Source organism: Drosophila ananassae, chromosome 3R (assembly GCF_017639315.1).
Source record: "Drosophila ananassae strain 14024-0371.13 chromosome 3R, ASM1763931v2, whole genome shotgun sequence".
NCBI lineage: Eukaryota > Metazoa > Arthropoda > Insecta > Diptera > Drosophilidae > Drosophila > Drosophila ananassae.
The window spans coordinates 14509361-14528311 of NC_057930.1; the positions used below are offsets into that span (position 1 = coordinate 14509361).

Consider the following 18951-nt stretch of genomic DNA (forward strand, 5'->3'; position numbering starts at 1 on the left):
AAATTAAATTTGTAGAAAATTCGTGGCTAAAGTTTTGTTCCTGTTTCAAATATTTTTGAGTAATGAAAATATATGTCTAAGAGGTTTGTAACTGATTACTAATCATAAAGAATTAAATTAGCATACCCCTTAAAGTTTACTTCTCAGGTAAGTTCGGATCTTAGTCTTGATCCAGCTTTAAAGCTCTTTTGTCAAAAAGAAAAGTTGACTTCTGTCGGAGCCGAAGCTTATATACCCTTACAGAGTAATGTAGATGTTTATTTATATAGGATATGGTGGGACGATCTTCATGGAAATTGTGAAACAGATCAGCTCCCTAACATCCTTAAGTTACATTGTTTGAAACGAGTCGATATTTTAAAAACGGAGAGAGTACGGTCTATAGTTACCGTAAAAAAAAACAGGCAGACAAGTAATGCACACTTGATACGATCGTAGATCTAATTTTCTCACACTTTTAGAGTAAATCATAATACCCTCATATAGGGTATAAAAGCTAAGCTTGTCAGCTCAAACTTTAGATTGAATCAGAAATCAAATCAGTTGAGTGTATTCTTTATTGCTTGAAGAACCTTGCGGTGGGTTATCAAAATTAAAATATTAAAATAAAATATCGTGTATGTATTTAAAAATATCTAATATAATTATAAGTGTCATTTGATAATAAGATAAATCGTATTTTCCTTAAATATTTTATTCAGAGCCTTGAAGTTTGTTAAATAAATGAAAATATATACATACATAGGCATGGTTTTAGTCGATTCTAATCAATCATTTAGTTAAAAGATTGTTAAAAGTTATTTAACAAAACCAGTAAAATAATGTGATTCCAGTACATTTAATAATAAAGGTACTCATGTACGTTTGTGTGCATATTTTTAATTTCATAGCGATGATGTTTACTTAAAACTAAAACCTGTTTTGGCTCATTATAATCGGAAAAGATTCATTGTCATTTAATAGCAGAGATAATGAAAAATCAAACTGTAATTTTACGTAAAATTAAGCTTATAATATTATTAGAGAATAATGTCCGAGAATAAAATGTGGCATCAGTAAATAATATGTTAAATTATTCTAATGCATCACCGCTATGAAAAAGTACCCTTTTCCGAGTAAACCCGTGGAAAATCAAATCTGTAGTTCCCATGCTACTAAAACAGGATTTAAGAAATACACAATAATCGTGCAGAGTATTCATTATCAACTTCACATACAAAAATTGACCCAGGCTCATACATATTCAAATGCTTATCATTGAAAGTTCTAAAAGCTTCTTATTGTTGAAATGGGGACATGTTATTGATCTCATTTTGAGTATCAAATGTTTTCAAATTATTATTGATAACAAAGAAGATCTTCAATAAAACGTTTCTAAAAAGCCGGTAAAGAATTTTATTGCATGGGCAAAAGGTATCGGAGAAATGATACTCTCTTCAGACATAAAAAACTTGTTTTTACTGCATTCAGGTGTTCATATGTATATCATTTTATCTGGCTTTACCTTTCTTTTGACCTAAATTTACAATATTAAACCGGCTAAATGATTTTTCTGTACTTCTTTTTTCAGAAAAATGATACTGTTATATAGTTTTGTAATATATGCCTGCATATTTTCGTGTGGAGCCCAAGACTCGTCCTTGGACAATTTAATTGCCGATATTTTTAAAACAGATGAGACCCAACCGAGTTCCACCATCCAACCGACTCCCCAAGTTCCTAATGTCTCTGTCAGTCCCAAAGACTCAACACCAACTGGAACGGCCCAGTATCAGTCGTGTGGCTATCAAAAGGAGTGTGTTCCCCGGTGGCTCTGCTCAAATAACACAATAAACACCAGCGGCGAAAATATAATTGATATTCGCATTGATACTGACGCATCATGCAAAAACCCCTTGGACCTGTGCTGTGATCTTCCAAACAAGGTATTATGTAAGAATATGTTGGGTTAAGTGTATAGGCATAAACGAAAACCATTCATTAACAGAGAACCGAACCGGACGGCTCGTTTGTCATTCCAAAAGCCCCCGAAGGTTGTGGATACTCAAATCCAAACGGTGTTGGTTTTAAAATTACCGGAGCTGTGAATCAGGAGTCCGAGTTCGGGGAATTCCCTTGGATGCTTGCCATACTACGGGAAGAAGGTCAACTGAACTTGTACGAATGTGGTGGAGCTTTGATAGCTCCAGATGTGGTTTTGACTGCGGCCCATTGTGTTCACAATAAACAGCCGTCTACAATTGTTGGTGAGAAATATTTATAAAATGAAATCATTCATGTGAGTAACTTGTTAAATCTTCCATTTTAGTGAGAGCTGGAGAATGGGATACTCAAACGAAGAGTGAAGTTGTCCCCCACGAGGATCGTTATGTCAAGGAAATAGTGTATCACGAGCAGTTCAACAAGGGGGCTCTTTATAATGACGTAGCAGTTCTTTTATTGGAGAGTCCTTTCACCCTTCAAAGCAATATCCAGCCCGTTTGTTTACCAAATGTGGGTGATATATTCGATTTTGAGCGCTGCTATGCCACTGGTTGGGGCAAGAACAAGTTTGGAAAAGATGGAGAGTACCAGGTTATCTTGAAGAAGGTGGACTTGCCTGTCGTCCCCAATCAAAGGTGCGAGGCAAACCTGCGCGAAACACGCCTGGGAAGACACTTCATATTGGACAAGAGTTTTATTTGCGCTGGAGGCGAAAAAGATAAGGATACTTGCAAAGGAGATGGTGGATCCCCACTAGTGTGTCCCATCAAGGGTCAGGCCAACAGATATAAGTCTGCTGGAATTGTTGCTTGGGGCATTGGATGTGGAGAGGTGAATATTCCGGGAGTTTACGCTAACGTTGCCCAACTTCGTCCATGGATTGATTCAAAACTAAAATTATGGAACATTAGTCCAATATACTACACACCTTAAGGATTTTAAAAGTCAAATCATACGCAATCAAAATATTATGTAAAAGAAAGAAAACATTTTTAAATAAAGTGTAACAATTTTCTAAACTATTGAATATTTTGAACACAATTTCACTAAGGCATTATTTCATTTTTAACTTTTCTACAGCTTTTTAAAAAAGAAAATTTTTCCAGCCATCGCAGGGGAATATATTGTCCTGCTATGCGTTTTCTTACTTTTGAAGGGGATCCCCTGGAAATTTCAACAAAAATCTAAAAAATATTTTGTTCTCAGATTTTGATGCAGATTGGTGGAGAATCTATTCACGAATCGTTTAAGGTATTCCGCTCAGGAATCGGATGGAAATTGGCTAAGATATAGCCATCGCAGGGGGCCAAATTGTCCTTTTATGCGTTTTCCTACTTTAGAAGGGGATCCCCTGGAAATTTCAACAAAAATCTAAAAAATATTTGGTTCTCAGACTTTGATGCAGATTGGTGGAGAATCTATTCACGAATCTTTTAAGGTATTCCGCTCAGGAATCGGATGGAAATTGGCTAAGATATAGCCATCGCAGGGGGCCAAATTGTCCTTTTATGCGTTTTCCTACTTTAGAAGGGGATCCCCTGGAAATTTCAACAAAAATCTTAAAAATATTTTGTTCTCAGATTGTGATGCAGATTGGTGGAGAATCTATTCATGGATCTTTTAAGGTATTCCGCTCAGGAATCGGATGGAAATTGGCTAAGATATAGCCATCGCTGGGGGCCATATTGTCCTTTTATGCGTTTTCCTACTTTTGAAGGGGATCCCCTGGAAATTTCAACAAAAATCTAAAAAATATTTTGTTCTCAGGTTTTGATGCAGATTGGTGGAGAATCTATTCACGAATCTTTTAAGGTATTCCGCTCAGGAATCGGATGGAAATTGGCTAAGATATAGCCATCGCAGGGGGCCAAATTGTCCTTTTATGCGTTTTCCTACTTTAGAAGGGGATCCCCTGGAAATTTCAACAAAAATCTAAAAAATATTTGGTTCTCAGACTTTGATGCAGATTGGTGGAGAATCTGTTCACGAATCTTTTAAGGTATTCCGCTCAGCAATCGGATGGAAATTGGCCAGGATATAGCCGTCGCAGGGGACCATATTGTCCTGCTATGCGTTTTCCTACTTTTGAAGGGGATCCCCTGGAAATTTCAACAAAAATCTAAAAAATATTTTGTTCTCAGATTGTGATGCAGATTGGTGGAGAATCTATTCACGAATCTTTTAAGGTATTCCGCTCAGGAATCGGATGGAAATTGGCTAAGATATAGCCATCGCAGGGGGCCAAATTGTCCTTTTATGCGTTTTCCTACTTTTGAAGGGGATCCCCTGGAAATTTCAACAAAAATCTAAAAAATATTTTGTTCTCAGATTTTGATGCAGATTGGTGGAGAATCTTTTCACAAATCTTTTAAGGTATTCCGCTCAGGAATCGGATGAAAATTGGCTAAGATATAGCCATCGCAGGGGGCCAAATTGTCCTTTTATGCGTTTTCCTACTTTAGATGGGGATCCCCTGGAAATTTCAACAAAAATCTTAAAAATATTTTGTTCTCAGATTGTGATGCAGATTGGTGGAGAATCTATTCATGGATCTTTTAAGGTATTCCGCTCAGGAATCGGATGGAAATTGGCTAAGATATAGCCATCGCTGGGGGCCATATTGTCCTTTTATGCGTTTTCCTACTTTTGAAGGGGATCCCCTGGAAATTTCAACAAAAATCTAAAAAATATTTTGTTCTCAGATTTTGATGCAGATTGGTGGAGAATCTATTCACGAATCGTTTAAGGTATTCCGCTCAGGAATCGGATGGAAATTGGCTAAGATATAGCCATCGCAGGGGGCCAAATTGTCCTTTTATGCGTTTTCCTACTTTAGAAGGGGATCCCCTGGAAATTTCAACAAAAATCTAAAAAATATTTGGTTCTCAGACTTTGATGCAGATTGGTGGAGAATCTATTCACGAATCTTTTAAGGTATTCCGCTCAGGAATCGGATGGAAATTGGCTAAGATATAGCCATCGCAGGGGGCCAAATTGTCCTTTTATGCGTTTTCCTACTTTAGAAGGGGATCCCCTGGAAATTTCAACAAAAATCTTAAAAATATTTTGTTCTCAGATTGTGATGCAGATTGGTGGAGAATCTATTCATGGATCTTTTAAGGTATTCCGCTCAGGAATCGGATGGAAATTGGCTAAGATATAGCCATCGCTGGGGGCCATATTGTCCTTTTATGCGTTTTCCTACTTTTGAAGGGGATCCCCTGGAAATTTCAACAAAAATCTAAAAAATATTTTGTTCTCAGGTTTTGATGCAGATTGGTGGAGAATCTATTCACGAATCTTTTAAGGTATTCCGCTCAGGAATCGGATGGAAATTGGCTAAGATATAGCCATCGCAGGGGGCCAAATTGTCCTTTTATGCGTTTTCCTACTTTAGAAGGGGATCCCCTGGAAATTTCAACAAAAATCTAAAAAATATTTGGTTCTCAGACTTTGATGCAGATTGGTGGAGAATCTGTTCACGAATCTTTTAAGGTATTCCGCTCAGCAATCGGATGGAAATTGGCCAGGATATAGCCGTCGCAGGGGACCATATTGTCCTGCTATGCGTTTTCCTACTTTTGAAGGGGATCCCCTGGAAATTTCAACAAAAATCTAAAAAATATTTTGTTCTCAGATTGTGATGCAGATTGGTGGAGAATCTATTCACGAATCTTTTAAGGTATTCCGCTCAGGAATCGGATGGAAATTGGCTAAGATATAGCCATCGCAGGGGGCCAAATTGTCCTTTTATGCGTTTTCCTACTTTTGAAGGGGATCCCCTGGAAATTTCAACAAAAATCTAAAAAATATTTTGTTCTCAGATTTTGATGCAGATTGGTGGAGAATCTTTTCACAAATCTTTTAAGGTATTCCGCTCAGGAATCGGATGAAAATTGGCTAAGATATAGCCATCGCAGGGGGCCAAATTGTCCTTTTATGCGTTTTCCTACTTTAGATGGGGATCCCCTGGAAATTTCAACAAAAATCTAAAAAATATTTTGTTCTCAGATTGTGATGCAGATTGGGGGAGAATCTATTCACGAATCTTTTAAGGTATTCCGCTCAGGAATCGGATGGAAATTGGCTAAGATATAGCCATCGCAGGGGGCCAAATTGTCCTTTTATGCGTTTTCCTACTTTTGAAGGGGATCCCCTGGAAATTTCAACAAAAATCTAAAAAATATTTTGTTCTCAGATTTTGATGCAGATTGGTGGAGAATCTATTCACGAATCTTTTAAGGTATTCCGCTCAGGAATCGGATGGAAATTGGCTAAGATATAGCCATCGCAGGGGGCCAAATTGTCCTTTTATGCGTTTTCCTACTTTAGAAGGGGATCCCCTGGAAATTTCAACAAAAATCTTAAAAATATTTTGTTCTCAGATTGTGATGCAGATTGGTGGAGAATCTATTCACGGATCTTTTAAGGTATTCCGCTCAGGAATCGGATGGAAATTGGCTAAGATATAGCCATCGCAGGGGGCCATATTGTCATTCTATGCGTTTTACTACTTTTGAAGGGGATCCCCTGGAAATTTCACCAAAATTCTAAAAAATATGTTGTTCTCAGATTTTGATGCAGATTGGTGGAGAATCTATTCACGGATCTTTTAAGGTATTCCGCTCAGGAATCGGATGGAAATTGGCTAAGATATAGCCATCGCAGGGGGCCAAATTGTCCTTTTATGCGTTTTCCTACTTTTGAAGGGGATCCCCTGGAAATTTCAACAAAAATCTTTAAAATATTTTGTTCTCAGATTTTGATGCAGATTGGTGGAGAATCTTTTCACAAATCTTTTAAGGTATTCCGCTCAGGAATCGGATGAAAATTGGCTAAGATATAGCCATCGCAGGGGGCCAAATTGTCCTTTTATGCGTTTTCCTACTTTAGATGGGGATCCCCTGGAAATTTCAACAAAAATCTAAAAAATATTTTGTTCTCAGATTTTGATGCAGATTGGTGGAGAATCTATTCACGGATCTTTTAAGGTATTCCGCTCAGCAATCGGATGGAAATTGGCCAGGATATAGCCATCGCAGGGGACCATATTGTCCTGCTATGCGTTTTCCTACTTTTGAAGGGGATCCCCTGGAAATTTCAACAAAAATCTAAAAAATATTTTGTTCTCAGATTTTGATGCAGATTGGTGGAGAATCTATTCACGAATCTTTTAAGGTATTCCGCTCAGGAATCGGATGGAAATTGGCTAAGATATAGCCATCGCAGGGGGCCAAATTGTCCTTTTATGCGTTTTCCTACTTTAGATGGGGATCCCCTGGAAATTTCAACAAAAATCTAAAAAATATTTTGTTCTCAGATTGTGATGCAGATTGGTGGAGAATCTATTCACGGATCTTTTAAGGTATTCCGCTCAGGAATCGGATGGAAATTGGCTAAGATATAGCCATCGCAGGGGGCCATATTGTCCTTCTATGCGTTTTCCTACTTTTGAAGGGGATCCCCTGGAAATTTCAACAAAATTCAAAAAATATGTTGTTCTCAGATTTTGATGCAGATTGGTGGAGAATCTATTCAAGAATTCTTTGAGGTGTTTCACTCAAGAATCGGATGGAAATTGGCCAAGATATAGACATTGCAAGGTGCAGTAGTGCCACATTTTGAACCCCCACGAACCTGCCACATTTTGAAGGGGTTCCCCTAAATGCACTTTTCACATTTTTAAGAAAATGTGACAAAAAAATATAAATGAAACGTTTTGCAAAGACATTTTTATTTTAATTAAATTTTGTACGTTCCATGTTTAAAATAGTTTATTTTACGTTTCTTTTCCTCATTTCGGCCTTGCCAGACACCGGCAATAAAAATACCGAAAAATACCAGAAAAGATCAGGGACGTCAACCTGGAAATACTTTTCGGTCACATTAACGCCGCAGTGCGTGTTAGGTAAAATAAAACCAAAGTTTATTTCATTTCATTATTCAAGTAAAACGATTTTGGCAAAACTATGGACAATTTCGGACTCGGGGGAGTGGAGTTTAGCAGAGGACAAATGTTTCAGGTCCTGATTCGTCTCTCCGTGGCTTCGTTGGTAACGTATTACTCGGTGAAATGGATGATGAACCAATTGGACCCGACCAGTAAACAGAAGAAAAAAGCCAAAATCCTCGCGGAAGAACAATTGAAAAGGTTTATACTTGTATACTCGTTGAACAAATTGAAAATATTTCTAAATTTTATTTCTGCATTTTTTAGACTGGCAGAGAAAGATGGATTTAAACTGAACCCCCAGGAGTTTAACGACTACGAGTTAATGATTGCGTCACACCTTGTTGTTCCGGCAGACATCACAGTTAGTTGGAGCGATATTGCCGGTCTGGATACGGTCATCCAGGAGCTGCGTGAATCCGTTGTGCTTCCAGTTCAGCACAAGGACCTATTCAAGAGGTCAAAGCTCTGGCAGGCGCCCAAAGGCGTTTTACTTCACGGTCCGCCGGGTTGCGGAAAGACGTTAATCGCCAAGGCCACTGCTAAAGAGGCGGGAATGCGCTTTATTAACTTAGATGTAGCTATACTCACTGACAAATGGTATGGGGAATCGCAGAAATTGACATCGGCTGTGTTTTCGCTAGCTGCCAAAATAGAGCCCTGCATTATTTTCATTGACGAAATCGATTCCTTCCTGCGATCCCGCAACTTGAACGACCACGAGGCCACTGCCATGATGAAGACCCAGTTTATGATGTTGTGGGACGGCCTCAGCACAAACAACAACTCGACGGTTATTGTTATGGGTGCCACCAACAGACCGCAGGACTTAGATAAGGCCATTGTCCGCCGCATGCCAGCTCAATTCCATATTGGCCTACCCTCCGAAAAGCAGCGTGGTGACATTCTTAAATTGATATTGCAATCGGAAGAAATAAGTCAGGATGTTGATTTGAACCGTTTATCCAAGCTAACAAACGGATTCTCGGGCTCAGACCTTCGAGAAATGTGCCGAAATGCATCGGTGTTCAGGATGAGGCAGCTCATCGAGACAAGTCGAGACCAATCTGGTTCAGGTCTAGGTGTCCCAGTTCTTAATAGGACAAACGTCAATATCACAATGGATGATTTGCTGAGTTCACACCTTAAAATTAAGGAATCAAAGATGCACACTGGAAGCTTGTTTTTAGAGAATAGAATTGAATTAGACTAAGTTCGCCATTGTTGATTTCATATAGTCAATAAATCCACATCTTAAATAGGTTTAATCGTGTTTTTTGATTTTATTATGGATGATTTATTGACTAAAAACAAACCAAAAACGTATTAATAAAGCCCTCAGTTCTTTCAGCGTACTTTTGATTAAAAAATTGATAGTCTTATCTGTTACCTAAACCTGTTCTGCTTTTAAAAAAGGGGAGTCCGGAAAAATGAAATACTATTGAACAAAGAGCGGATACTATAGGAAATTACATAAGACCTACTACATTTCCGTAAATTGGAGCTCAATGCACTTTAATAGCTACATAAATGAGCTTCTTTGAAATATTCACCTAAAGAAATTTAAAACATTTATACAAAAGTTGCTCTTGCACACCCGTGCAAGCACATCTCCAAGTCGTCACGCGATCGAAGGCCTTCAATCGTAAAAAAATATTACTCTGCCTGTACCATTTCATTCCCTTTTCAAATCGGGTATAAACCTAACTCAAGATACTACATTTGAGTTGTTATGATTTAAATAATGAATGAATTTATGATTAAAATATTATCATAGCCATTAATAACAATGTCTCTTTTTTCTAACCATTATTTAAGTTTAGAAATCGTATAGAGTAATTTTTTAAGGTAGTGTATGCACTAAGCAGAATAAAAAAACGTCGAACTTTCAATTTCATTCATTTTTCATCCTCATATAAATGCCTTTTTCAAATGGCAAATAATCATTTCTGTGAAAGATAGTGAACGAACCACATCAAACGAAATCAGGATACCCAAATACATACCTTTAGAATGAATCCATTAGTAAGTTATACTGAGTCCTTACTCCTTCGTTAAAATAATAAATACGGTTTTTATTTTCGTTTCAGATTACTTTATTTCCTGGATGTATAATTATACCATTAATATTCTTCAGATCGACAGCGGAATGTAATTCATATGCTGTGAATAAAACGAGTCCTGCCGAAAGTAATGGCTGGGCTTATCCTGAATTTGGAAAAATATCCTTGCACAATACCGGAAGAAGATCAGAAAAATTCCCCATCCAACACTTTAATCGTGAGCCTGATCGAAACGTGACTTCAAAAAGCGGAATGAAAAACTACCATAAACCATCTGAAAAAATAACAAGGCATAAAAACAAATTTAAAAGTGCTCGTCGAAAAAACATAAGTCCTCGTTACACGGACGGTGATACTTCTGAAACGAAACATTATCATACCTTTGAAGAAATACACGAACATATAGAGGACGATGGCCAGTACCAGGCATCTGAGCAAATCGGAACACAATCAATTCTTCATGAAAACGAAAAGGATCATTCCAATAAGAAGGAGGAAAAGCGAATGAAAGTTAAAATAAAGCACCATCACCATCATCATCACCACAACCACATAAAAGAGATCATCAAAACAGTACCCCAGCCGTATCCTGTCGAAAAAGTTGTTCATGTACCCATAGAGAAAATTGTGGAAAAAATTGTGCATGTTCCGAAGCTCGTTAATGTTACGGTTGAGAAAATAGTTCATGTACCAATTGAAAAAATAGTTGAAAAGGTGGTACACATTCCGAAGCCAGTCCAGGTTCCCAAACCATACGTCGTTGAGAAGGTTGTGGAAAAAATCGTTCATGTTCCAAAACCGTATCCCGTACTTCGAACGGTTCCATATCCTGTGGAAATAAAAGTCCCAGTGCCACTTGAAAAGAAAGTACCGGTCCCATACAAGGTTGAAGTGGAGCGTAAGGTTCCCATTTATATTCGAGCAAGTGAGCCATATAAATTTGAGCCATCACCTTTCGAAAAATATAATCACGGCGAAGAGTTCAAGTTTAATATGGAGCTTGATCATCCACCACCCCGAGAACACGATGCTTCCACCTTGCCTTCGAACTACTACAATAGGTTTTACAAGCCCAAGGAACTTGAATTGCCAAGGCCAAGGCCTGAGGAATTTAGAGCTCCAGTATCTCCGCATTTTAACCACGAGCCCGTAACGAAGAGTTCTATTGAGCAGGATACGACGGGTCGGGAAGCTATGGCTCTGAAGCTGGTGGGTCCCACTCCACATAATATCACTGTCAAGGATCTGGATACCGCCAATTCGGCGCCGCCATTCGTCAATAGCTCAAGTTTCGACCTAAGTCCTCAAGAATCAGCCAATGCATTTAGGGGGATACCCTTTGCATTGCCACTTCATTTTGTCCAGCTCCAACCCATGTCTTTCCAAAGCCCCATTCACGTCGAACCAGTACCCTCTGCTCCCGCAGAGGACACTCCGAAATAAAAAGACTATTGTTATAGATTTTAAGATATAGAATAAATTAGATAAAAATATTAACTAGCGACAAGAAGTAACTATGTTTAATGAAGTTACAGGATAAGTTCATTTAAAAATCGTCACATATATATTATTGGAAAATAAAAATAATGCTGATTCACTTTAAATAAAAATATCTGGGGTAACTCATATTAATATTTTTAGCAAATAAATTATGGTTTTAACAAAAATCCATTAGCTTGGTTTGAATTTGAAAAAAAATCCGTTATAAACTTCAATAAGAGTTGCCCACACCATTTCGTGTCGACCGTAAAATCGATAACAATAGAAAGGTTCTGTCCATTGTTGCCTATACAGCTTTTTGAAAGTATTATTAATTAATTTTGTGATTATTTTTTATAAAAATAGCCTTTTTGTCGATTTCGAACTCAACGTTACATGTTGATATAATAAAATTTAAAAAATTCCAATGTGAATCATAATCTAGGGTTACCGGCGCAGTATAAATTATCTATAAAAAGTTCCTAATAAAAAATCTATAAATGTTCCTAATGAAAGCTTAAATTTCAAAGGAGGTGTATTATCCAAAGTCTGAAAGATTCATCTTTATAGTGTTTTTCCCCTTTTTCGTTTTCGTTCTTAACCCCTTTTGTACCCTCCTCTGTTTTTTTTTCTTGTGAACACACGTTGGCAACTCTGGCAACACATAAAGTTAACACCATAATAAAGGGTATTTCACAGAAATAATTGATTATTTGTCCTAAAATATATAAAATTCAAGTGCAATTGAGTTATTTAGATATTATCATATAAATTCCCCACAAGTTCAACCTTAATAATTGGCATATTTTGTTTTGAGTATGTTCACAAAATAGAATATTGCTTACAAAACCCATGTTTTTATCAAAAACGATAAGCTAGAATAAAAAGTGCTTGTAATATTATGAAAAGTGTGGTTTTAAATAGGAAAGAATTCTAATCGGGTGGATAACATAAATGAAAAACATGATTCATCTAAAAAACAATTTGAGATTAAACTGCAGTGCTAAACACACACACATACATACAATTACCAGCGACATAGAAAAATCGACGCAAACGTAAACAAACTTATTTGTGCTTAAATTAAATAAATAAAAATTAGAATTTAGAAGAGAGAATTTAGCTTTTTTTCTAGGAAAAGAACACGTCAGAACTTTAAAAACTTCCAAAAGCTTGTGTTGTACCATAAGCTTGTGTTGTGAATTTTGAAAGGTTATTATCAAACCATGTACATAATACTACTATGTAGATAAATATGTTAATTTTTAGAATTAATTCCGGTAAAAATAATTGTAATTGTTCCAGCAACGTGTAAATTTCCATAGAAAAAGTCTGATAAATAATGCCTGCCAACTGTGTAGTATGACCAGATACTCAAACAGCTGTTTTTTGTTTACAAATAAATATTTTATCTGAGAAAGGTTTTCGGCTACAAACAGTATCTTTTAAAACATTTTTTTTGTCAGGGATTTTATATGTTATTTCCGGCTTAAAATACATATTTAATGGATTTTTAATAATGCAAATTGATTTGAAAAAAATTTCCTTTTAAATATTTATTTAATCTTATTTAATTTGCAGCCTTCTGGAATAATGAATCCCAAATCCGATCATGAAACAGAAAAAGAAAAAAAGTTGACCATTACCAATACGTTTGGAGACTCACTGGAGAACTATGATCCCGATAGTGACCGTGGGCCCCATGCTTACCCAAAAAGGAATCAAAATAAAAAAAATGGAATACTAAAGTAGGTAAAAGGACACGTTTCCGAAGGATACAAAGTAATTTATTTTGTTTTAGAAATACCGAGACACATCACAGTGCTGTGGACAGTTCTCATCAGGATCTAGCAGATATTCTTGGGCAGAATTGGCCTAAGCACGCAGGTCCTGCAGCTATGATCCTCAACAAGCCAAGAATGGCTGCCGAATCAAGTATAAGCGAAGATATTAAACATTATAAAGATGTTGTTAAACCGGCGTCCCCAATTTCCATAAAAATTGCACCAGAAGAGCCACTCCAACGTGAGTACTTATACAAAATGAATACACATACATTAATTTCCACCTCAAATATTTCGTCAATCGAACCACTAGGTATTTGGGAATATTTAAAATTATTAGTGGCAACCCATTCAGTGAAAATTTTGGTGCGAAAGGTTGCCTCTTGTACTTACTTGGTTTTATTGGTAAATAAATTGATTAATTTAAATTGGTTGGCTGTTCAATAATATTATTAGAAAATGTATCAAAATCTAGGCATCACACTGACGAAGTTGTTAATTTGAATGTTTCTGTGCGACTAAAGTTTTGTAAAATGTGTTTTTTTCGTAGAAGTCTTGAAAATCGTCACGAAGGCAAATGTGTATTTATTTTTAGATCGCCGGCCAAAGATACATACTTATATTCTATTTACGGGCACGTAAAATATCAGTGCTCTGCAGTTTTTTGAGGAGTTTTATTTGTCGTCTTTCCATATCTTTCAAGAATTATTTTGTGTTAAAATAAATAATTAAGACGAAATTATTATTTTGAAAATGAATCTTTACCATAATTCGTTTTACCCCGATTCCGATACACACAATATTCCCCTCACTGTGTTGGAATTTTATTCAACTAATTCCGTAGACGATGAACCTGGTACGTTCGATAAAGATCGAATCCAACCAACTTGTGCACCTCCCAGGCTTATACAGATAAGCTAATTAATTTTATTATTTAATTAATTCCAGGTTTTACTGTTAATGATTACCAGTCCCTTGTTGAAATTCCTGGCACCGATCTGGCAATAGGATCCCTTGTAGAAGTGTCCAATTCCGTAGTATGTGAAGATCTGTATGGCGTCATAAGATGGATCGGTTTCCCACCTGGCGCATCTAAAAGTTTACTGGTTGGAATTGAGCTTGAGGACGAATCAAACTTAAAGAGTATGATAACTTCAGATGGAAGACACAATGGGGTTCGGTATGTAATGTGAAAAATACAACGAAGCATTAATAGATTGTAATTCGATTTCTTTTTATAGCCTATTTACGTGCCAAGATGGTCGGGCTGTTTTTGTGCCAGCAAATAAGTGCACAGCCGACCGCCGATTTGCTGATGTGGATACCAGTAACACGGTGAACAAAGTTTCTAATAACCAAGCAAAGAAGTTTGGCGTCGCGGACTGCCCGGCTGTTTATGGATCAGTCCCACCTTTGGGTAAGTGCCTATTATCAAAAAATATATCCCCAAATAATATTTAATGAATATTTCTTTATTAGAGATACATAACTCTGAGGAGCTGTCGAGTATTTGTGGAAAATTCAAAGGAATCCAAGGACATCATAATTCGTGCTATCTTGATGCAACCTTGTTTTCAATGTTTACTTTCACAAGTGTTTTCGATTCAATATTGTATAGACAACCGGGACCACAAGTAAGTTTTGTTTATTTGAATATTTGCTACATCTAAAATTATTTTTGTTTTTTATTAAAGGACATTCGAAATTATAGTGAGGTCCAAAAAGTGCTGCGCGACGAAATCGTCAATCCGCTGCGAAAAAATGTTTTTGTGCGATCAGATCGCGTTATGAAACTGCGTGAGCTTCTAGATCAGCTTAGCTCCGTCAGCGGCCTTACCTGCGAAGAAAAAGATCCCGAGGAGTTCCTTAACAGTTTACTGTCACAAATAATGAAAGTCGAACCCTTTCTAAAGGTATTTTTTTATGATAATGTTTTTTGTTATATTTAATGTAATTATTATTGAAATTTTAGCTAAGTTCAGGACAAGATTCATATTTCTATCAGCTCTTTGTGGAAAAGGATGAAAAGTTAACGTTTCCGAGCGTTCAGCAACTATTTGAGCAAAGTTTTCACTCATCGGACATTAAACTCAAGGAGGTTCCCTCTTGTTTTATTATCCAGATGCCTCGTTTCGGGAAAAATTACAAAATGTATCCCAGAATTTTGCCATCGCAAGTGCTGGAAGTGACAGATATAATTGAAAACTGTATGTTTCAAGACTATTTTCAAATAGGAAATGAAAAATAATGAATCATTTTATTGTTTAGCACCTCGGCAATGCTTTATTTGTGGTAAACTGGCTGAGTACGAATGTCGTGATTGCTTTGGAAATTTACAATCTGGCTATGGACTGGAAAGTACCTCCTTTTGTCCCCAATGCCTTAAATTAAATCACTCCCACGCTAAAAGGTTTTAATTATTATGTTTATCACTGAATTACTTAAAAACATTGTAAATATATTGTTTTAGAAATAACCACGTTTCGAAAAAGATTTCGGTGCCGAAGGATTACAGAAAAAGGGCTGACCATATGGATGCTCCAAGAGTTTACATGGAATTGTTCGCCGTTGTTTGCATTGAGACATCCCACTATGTGGCGTTTGTAAAGGCCGGTTCAGGACCTGATGCACCTTGGTGCTTTTTTGATTCTATGGCCGATAGAAAAGGTAAAAGTTCTTTTGTAAATCAATGTAAACGCTATTACCAACTTCGAATTTTGGTTTATTATTCCAGGTGAACAGAATGGATACAATATACCTGAAATAACTTGCGTTCCCGAATTAACACAATGGCTCTCGGAGGAAGGCGCGCGATCTATTAATGAAACTTCAACGAACGACAAAGTATTACCTGAACACGCTAAGCGTATTTTTTGCGATGCCTATATGTGTCTGTACCAAAGCACAGATATAATGATGTACCATTAGAAATATTTTATGTATAATGAATGCGGGTACAATAAAATTTTTTGTAACAAACTTAAATGTTGAGCATATTTAAACTCGAATATTTATGGGAACAAGATCCTTGTGTTTAGAAGTTCTGATATAAACTGATTAACTTTTCATTTAAATCGAAACAAAAGAAATTTATACCATTAAATTATAAACATATTTACAGTGTGTGTATACGCATCGCATATGTAATAAAATGTGTTGTTTCTCGTATACAACAAGGTGCATAATATTAGAACCGAATAAAGAAAGATGAAATAAAAATAAAGATGATATATTTTAAATAAACCTGACAAATTTTCTCTCTCCTTCATCCGTAAGGATATTTTAAATTTGAATAACAAAAAACATTATTTTTATGAACGTGACTGTTTATACTTTCAATGCTCACTATTGGTGGAAACAGATAATGGAACTCAACGTCTCCCATTGGTTAATATTGGGGGAGGATGTGCTGGCCCAGGCATAGAGAAACTCACTCATCAGTCGGAAAAGTTATTCAGTTACTTCCCAGACAGCAAAGAAAATCTTATCATTATTCTTAGCTGCGAAAATGTTTAATTCTAGTCGCGAAATTTATTTTTAAATCTTAAAAATATACCTTAAAAAATGTCGAAAAATAATAGTTTTGTGGGGCGTGAATATTCACCAATGTATTATAACTCGGTGTATAATGGATCTACAATCTTCGACTTAAAATGTAATTCTTCAAACAGTGACTAAAAAAGTAGACAAAACTGAGTGTGTTTTTAATTTTGTTGTAGAAGTCTTAAATCCGATATTAAATTTGATTCAAAATTATTTCAGCCTCTGAAAGTCCGGTACAGCATCATATTTTTAATACAAATCAGGTTAGTTATTTGCCAACCTCAAATATACGAACTATTAAAAAAAGAAACACTGCAAACAAAAAGGAAAGAAGACGAACTCAAAGTATAAACAATGCGTTTTCCTATCTTCGAGAAAAGATTCCCAACGTTCCTACAGATACTAAACTGTCAAAGGTAATTAAAAAATAGATTAAATACAAGTGTTTTTTATAGAAATCTAAAAAGGATAATATATATGAAGCCATATGTTTTTATATTTTTGTAGATAAAAACCCTAAAACTGGCCATCTTGTATATCAACTATTTGGTTAATGTTCTTGATGGCGATCAAGATCCCAAAGGCGGGTTCCGAGCCGAGCTCAAGCCGTTAAGCAGAAAATTGTGTAGCGAAAAGAAACAATGCCTGAAATCAGAAATGCAAGTAAGAAAAGTCACTATATATCTTTAAAATTTAAACAATTTAAATTAAGTTTCCGTCGCTTTTTCCATTTCTATCCATGATTCCCGTCGGGTGTAAGTTTGGCTTAAATTTGTTTCTAAAGAAATCTTTAACGATTTTTTAAGGTATAATTTTATTTTTGAACAGAAATACAGCTCTAATCTATGGTTTTGTTGATACTATAGAAAAATGAAGATAAACAGATGATACTTCTTGCATATACTCATAAATCGGGGGCGTTTTGTTTTCTACACCATTAAGTTAATATTTATGTAAATTAATTTTCGTAATCAATTAGATTTCAATTGGAAATCCCGTAATTTTGCCTCAAAAGTTTTGAATTTTAGAATATTTTTTTTTCCAACTCAACTTGGGGTGTGTTTCTCAAACGATTGTTTACAAAAAAAAAGAATAGCACTTGACTTTAAAAGAGAACATTTATATTTGTTTATTCGGATACATCGGAAACAGAAATCATTAAGTTCTTCTGCTTCCCCTCGGAAATTTCCTAATTAAAGTACAACTTCATGTAAGCCAATTTTGGAAATCGACAGTTGACCCGTCGGTAATTTTGTTTTTATTTTGCAATTTAGGGAGTGCTAAACCGCAGACACTTGCAGCCGTAATTGATAATCCATGCTTTCCCACCATTTAAGGGGGTGGGCCTTGAACCATTAGCTTAATAGGGCAATCTGGTCTGGTGGCAGATACGAATGTATTTCCAGGCGCAAGAACAAAAGTGCCCAAGTGCTGCATCAAAAATATATAATCCATTAAGGGTTTGAATAATCAAGTGCTTTTGAAGAACACTTGCCTGGGAAAGAAATGCCGGAGAGTATAATTGAGACATTGAATCATAAAACAATTTTTAGATCAGACAGGATGATTTTATTTATAAAGCTGTAGGCACAATTTTCATACAAAATTATTTATTTTTTATGTTGAAAGTTTATTCATTTTTTTATATGAGGAATACCGTTACCACCTTTAATAATACAATGAAGACAACGATTCTATCTTATAATTTTCGGCAGTAAGAAAAGCAACCTAATACTTGTTCAAGTCCCGATCTACATCTCAAAATACTCTTTTAAAGTGTTTCAATAGTACTTCCGTGCACGTGTTACCTTTTTGTTTACTTTCTAGTTCTCTATTTGTGGGTGCTAGTTCTAAACAAAAATACCTACACAACCGAAAATTGTGTACAGGTTACCATTAGAATGAATCAATGAAAAATAATTGCTACTAAATATTTATGAACTTTTTTTTTTCCTTTTTTCAGAATGTTCCCTTATCGACTAAAGGCCGTACAGGTTGGCCGCAAGATGTTTGGGCTTCGGAGCTTATTCCAGAACAAAATTAATATTCCATATTGAACTAAATTTTACCAATGTTTCTTAATTAATAATCTATAGGAAACAATAAATATACGATTAATAAATGGCTGTTTTATTCATATCTTGTCAAA

At 35.9% G+C, this 18951-nt stretch overlaps 5 protein-coding genes across 10 annotated transcripts; all 5 read left to right on the forward strand.

Annotated features, from left to right (window-relative positions):
* Window positions 1–510: 510 nt before the first annotated feature.
* LOC6496944 (phenoloxidase-activating factor 2) lies at window positions 511–3005 on the forward strand. 2 transcript variants are annotated; one of them, XM_014905952.3, is made up of 4 exons: window positions 511–617; window positions 1571–1925; window positions 1988–2246; window positions 2309–3005. In XM_014905952.3, the coding sequence occupies exons 2-4, from the start codon at window positions 1575–1577 to the stop codon at window positions 2914–2916; spliced, it is 1218 nt and encodes a 405-aa protein (XP_014761438.1). In that variant the 5' UTR covers window positions 511–617; window positions 1571–1574; the 3' UTR covers window positions 2917–3005. The 2 variants fall into 2 exon arrangements, with proteins under 2 accessions (XP_014761438.1, XP_001963083.2); XM_001963047.4 differs by having other exon boundaries at window positions 558–578.
* Window positions 3006–7831: 4826 nt separating this feature from the next.
* LOC6496945 (outer mitochondrial transmembrane helix translocase) lies at window positions 7832–9196 on the forward strand. Its single transcript, XM_001963046.4, has 2 exons — window positions 7832–8134; window positions 8201–9196. Exons 1-2 carry the CDS (start codon window positions 7953–7955, stop codon window positions 9144–9146), a joined length of 1128 nt encoding a protein of 375 aa, XP_001963082.1. The 5' UTR covers window positions 7832–7952; the 3' UTR covers window positions 9147–9196.
* A 129-nt stretch (window positions 9197–9325) lies between these two features.
* LOC6502405 (titin) lies at window positions 9326–12163 on the forward strand. The gene is made up of 2 exons (XM_001963045.3): window positions 9326–9958; window positions 10024–12163. The coding sequence occupies exons 1-2, from the start codon at window positions 9947–9949 to the stop codon at window positions 11437–11439; spliced, it is 1428 nt and encodes a 475-aa protein (XP_001963081.1). The 5' UTR covers window positions 9326–9946; the 3' UTR covers window positions 11440–12163.
* Window positions 12077–16497, forward strand: LOC6496947 (ubiquitin carboxyl-terminal hydrolase CYLD). 4 transcript variants are annotated; one of them, XM_014905953.3, is made up of 11 exons: window positions 12077–12163; window positions 13057–13223; window positions 13277–13500; window positions 14208–14439; window positions 14501–14676; window positions 14739–14893; window positions 14954–15172; window positions 15232–15466; window positions 15528–15669; window positions 15730–15926; window positions 15994–16497. In XM_014905953.3, exons 2-11 carry the CDS (start codon window positions 13069–13071, stop codon window positions 16185–16187), a joined length of 1929 nt encoding a protein of 642 aa, XP_014761439.1. In that variant the 5' UTR covers window positions 12077–12163; window positions 13057–13068; the 3' UTR covers window positions 16188–16497. The 4 variants fall into 4 exon arrangements, with proteins under 4 accessions (XP_014761439.1, XP_001963080.1, XP_044571890.1 ...); XM_001963044.4 differs by having other exon boundaries at window positions 12117–12291; XM_044715955.1 differs by lacking the exon at window positions 12077–12163 and adding an exon at window positions 12318–12533.
* Window positions 16498–16682: 185 nt separating this feature from the next.
* Window positions 16683–18924, forward strand: LOC6496946 (heart- and neural crest derivatives-expressed protein 2). Of its 2 annotated transcripts, XM_032455535.2 has the most exons (5): window positions 16683–16914; window positions 17022–17065; window positions 17129–17218; window positions 17310–17465; window positions 18766–18924. In XM_032455535.2, exons 1-5 carry the CDS (start codon window positions 16824–16826, stop codon window positions 18844–18846), a joined length of 462 nt encoding a protein of 153 aa, XP_032311426.1. In that variant the 5' UTR covers window positions 16683–16823; the 3' UTR covers window positions 18847–18924. The 2 variants fall into 2 exon arrangements, with proteins under 2 accessions (XP_032311426.1, XP_032311425.1); XM_032455534.2 differs by having other exon boundaries at window positions 17022–17218.
* The last annotated feature ends 27 nt before the right edge of the window (window positions 18925–18951 follow it).

Excerpts from the sequence above, each read along its gene's own strand:
- LOC6496947 (XM_014905953.3), top strand. The coding sequence starts at position 13,069 with ATGAATCCCAAATCCGATCATGAAACAGAAAAAGAAAAAAAGTTGACC. Across the intron at positions 13,501-14,207 it reads ACCAGAAGAGCCACTCCAAC|GTTTTACTGTTAATGATTAC; the intron begins GTGAGTACTTAT and ends AATTAATTCCAG. Across the intron at positions 14,440-14,500 it reads GGAAGACACAATGGGGTTCG|CCTATTTACGTGCCAAGATG; the intron begins GTATGTAATGTG and ends TTCTTTTTATAG.
- LOC6496946 (XM_032455534.2), top strand. The coding sequence starts at position 16,824 with ATGTCGAAAAATAATAGTTTTGTGGGGCGTGAATATTCACCAATGTAT. Across the intron at positions 16,915-17,021 it reads TACAATCTTCGACTTAAAAT|CCTCTGAAAGTCCGGTACAG; the intron begins GTAATTCTTCAA and ends AAATTATTTCAG. Across the intron at positions 17,219-17,309 it reads CAGATACTAAACTGTCAAAG|ATAAAAACCCTAAAACTGGC; the intron begins GTAATTAAAAAA and ends ATATTTTTGTAG.
- LOC6496945 (XM_001963046.4), top strand. The coding sequence starts at position 7,953 with ATGGACAATTTCGGACTCGGGGGAGTGGAGTTTAGCAGAGGACAAATG. Across the intron at positions 8,135-8,200 it reads GCGGAAGAACAATTGAAAAG|ACTGGCAGAGAAAGATGGAT; the intron begins GTTTATACTTGT and ends TGCATTTTTTAG.
- LOC6496944 (XM_014905952.3), top strand. The coding sequence starts at position 1,575 with ATGATACTGTTATATAGTTTTGTAATATATGCCTGCATATTTTCGTGT. Across the intron at positions 1,926-1,987 it reads GCTGTGATCTTCCAAACAAG|AGAACCGAACCGGACGGCTC; the intron begins GTATTATGTAAG and ends ATTCATTAACAG. Across the intron at positions 2,247-2,308 it reads ACAGCCGTCTACAATTGTTG|TGAGAGCTGGAGAATGGGAT; the intron begins GTGAGAAATATT and ends CTTCCATTTTAG.